The following is a 1,624-nucleotide window of genomic DNA, read 5'->3' on the forward strand; positions in this document are numbered from 1 at the left end:
ACCGCCCCCCCTTACGACTCCCTGCTGGTGTTCGACTACGAGGGCAGCGGCTCTACGGCCGGCTCCCTCAGCTCCCTCAACTCATCCAGCAGCGGAGGCGACCAGGACTACGATTACCTCAACGAGTGGGGCCCGCGCTTCAGGAAACTGGCAGACATGTACGGCGGCAGCGACGACTAGGACCCACGCGGCACACCCAGACGGAGACGGAAGGAGAAACAGGAAAGGAAAGAAGCGATCGCTTTTTTCCTGTTGATGGACGTGGACAGCTTCTGATAACCGATATTCCCAGAGAAAGTGTCGGAACAATGGCAGAAAAAAGTGCAAAAAATAAACATAATTCCGAAAATGTTCTTAAAAAAAAACAAAAAAAACAACCAACTTTGGCTTATTGTTGTAGTCTACGCATACATATGCTTGTTGAAGGCTTGGGCAGCGGCGGGAGTCCAGTTTAGGAGAGGGGAGGGAACGTTGGTGAACTGTCACTGTTTGGATCGTTGGTATTGAGCGCGCTCAGTTACACTTGAATTTCACAGTACAGAAGCACTGGGATTATAACGTGCCTTTTTGTACATTTTTTGGATCTGAATGATTAGTTTTATGTTCAAGGCTTTAATGGTACTGACTTTTGGAGTGATTTCAAAACAAGAAAGTATGTTACACTATGGTGTGCTTCTACGTGCTTTTTTTTTGGTTACACAATACTGCTGTTTGTTGAAAATGATTATTTAAATGAAGCTGAAGAAATGATGAAGGATCCTTTGTTAGCTTGGACGGGGAGAAACGATTAAGAACAGCACTGTACAGTACGCTAGACTTTTAGACTTTTTCACTAAAAGATTAAACTTATGCAGCTGGTTGCAAATAAAGGGAGTCATAAATCATACTTTTGTAGCGGACGATTATTTTCCTTTATTTCTGAAGTGGTGTAGTATTTTACAAAACAAAACTGTTTATTTTGTTCTAATCCATGTACACTTCATTTGCCTTAGTCATCATATGGTATTTTCAACTTTTACTCCACTGTAAAAATATATTAAAAAAAAGTGTGTACATAATGTTTTTTTTCTTTTTCTTTTCTTTTGATGTAGTCTATGAAGAAGTGCAAAAAGTTCCAAACTTGTAAATGAATGATTTGGACTACAAATTAAAGTTTTTGCATGTTTTTATCTTTTCACAACAAAAACAAGAAAAATGTTATTTCCAGAATTGATTTACAAGCAAGAAAATAAAAACCGGGTGACACTAAATGTTTAGAAGTTAAGAGAGTCTTTTGTATAAAATGAGAAAAAAACAACAGAACAAAAAAAAAAAAAAAACGGGAAAAAACATTAAGTTAGAGTAATCTTGTCAGCACAACTGTTTGAATTTGTACCAAAAAGGGGGATTAGGTGTTGTGACACCGTTGGCACTAATTACTGAATCAGCTTTAAAACTGGGAAAGGTTTTTTGTCTGCCTTGTGGATAATGGTCTGTACTGGAATACAAATTATACATCCTGACCCCAACCATCCGAATAAAATGCTAATTTTGGAGCTACCGACTGTGTCTTTATTCATTTGTTTATTCCACAAACTCAAGCATTATTCCAGTGCTCCAATTGTGTTATCAGTTGAATAATCTA

General features: G+C 38.2%; 1 protein-coding gene across 1 annotated transcript in view; it reads left to right on the top strand.

The window, feature by feature from the left end:
* LOC311316547 (cadherin-2-like) overlaps positions 1-1,368 on the top strand; it is a 57,667-nt gene extending 56,299 nt beyond the window's left edge. The window contains exon 16 of the mRNA XM_084447422.1: positions 1-1,368. This exon is cut by the window's left edge and continues 27 nt beyond it. Coding sequence (XP_084303548.1) covers positions 1-180 — 180 coding nt within the window. The 3' untranslated portion in view covers positions 181-1,368.
* Positions 1,369-1,624: the final 256 nt, after the last annotated feature.

The sequence above is a fragment of the Borostomias antarcticus genome (genome assembly GCF_949987555.1).
Source record: "Borostomias antarcticus genome assembly, chromosome: 12".
Taxonomy (NCBI): domain Eukaryota; kingdom Metazoa; phylum Chordata; class Actinopteri; order Stomiiformes; family Stomiidae; genus Borostomias; species Borostomias antarcticus.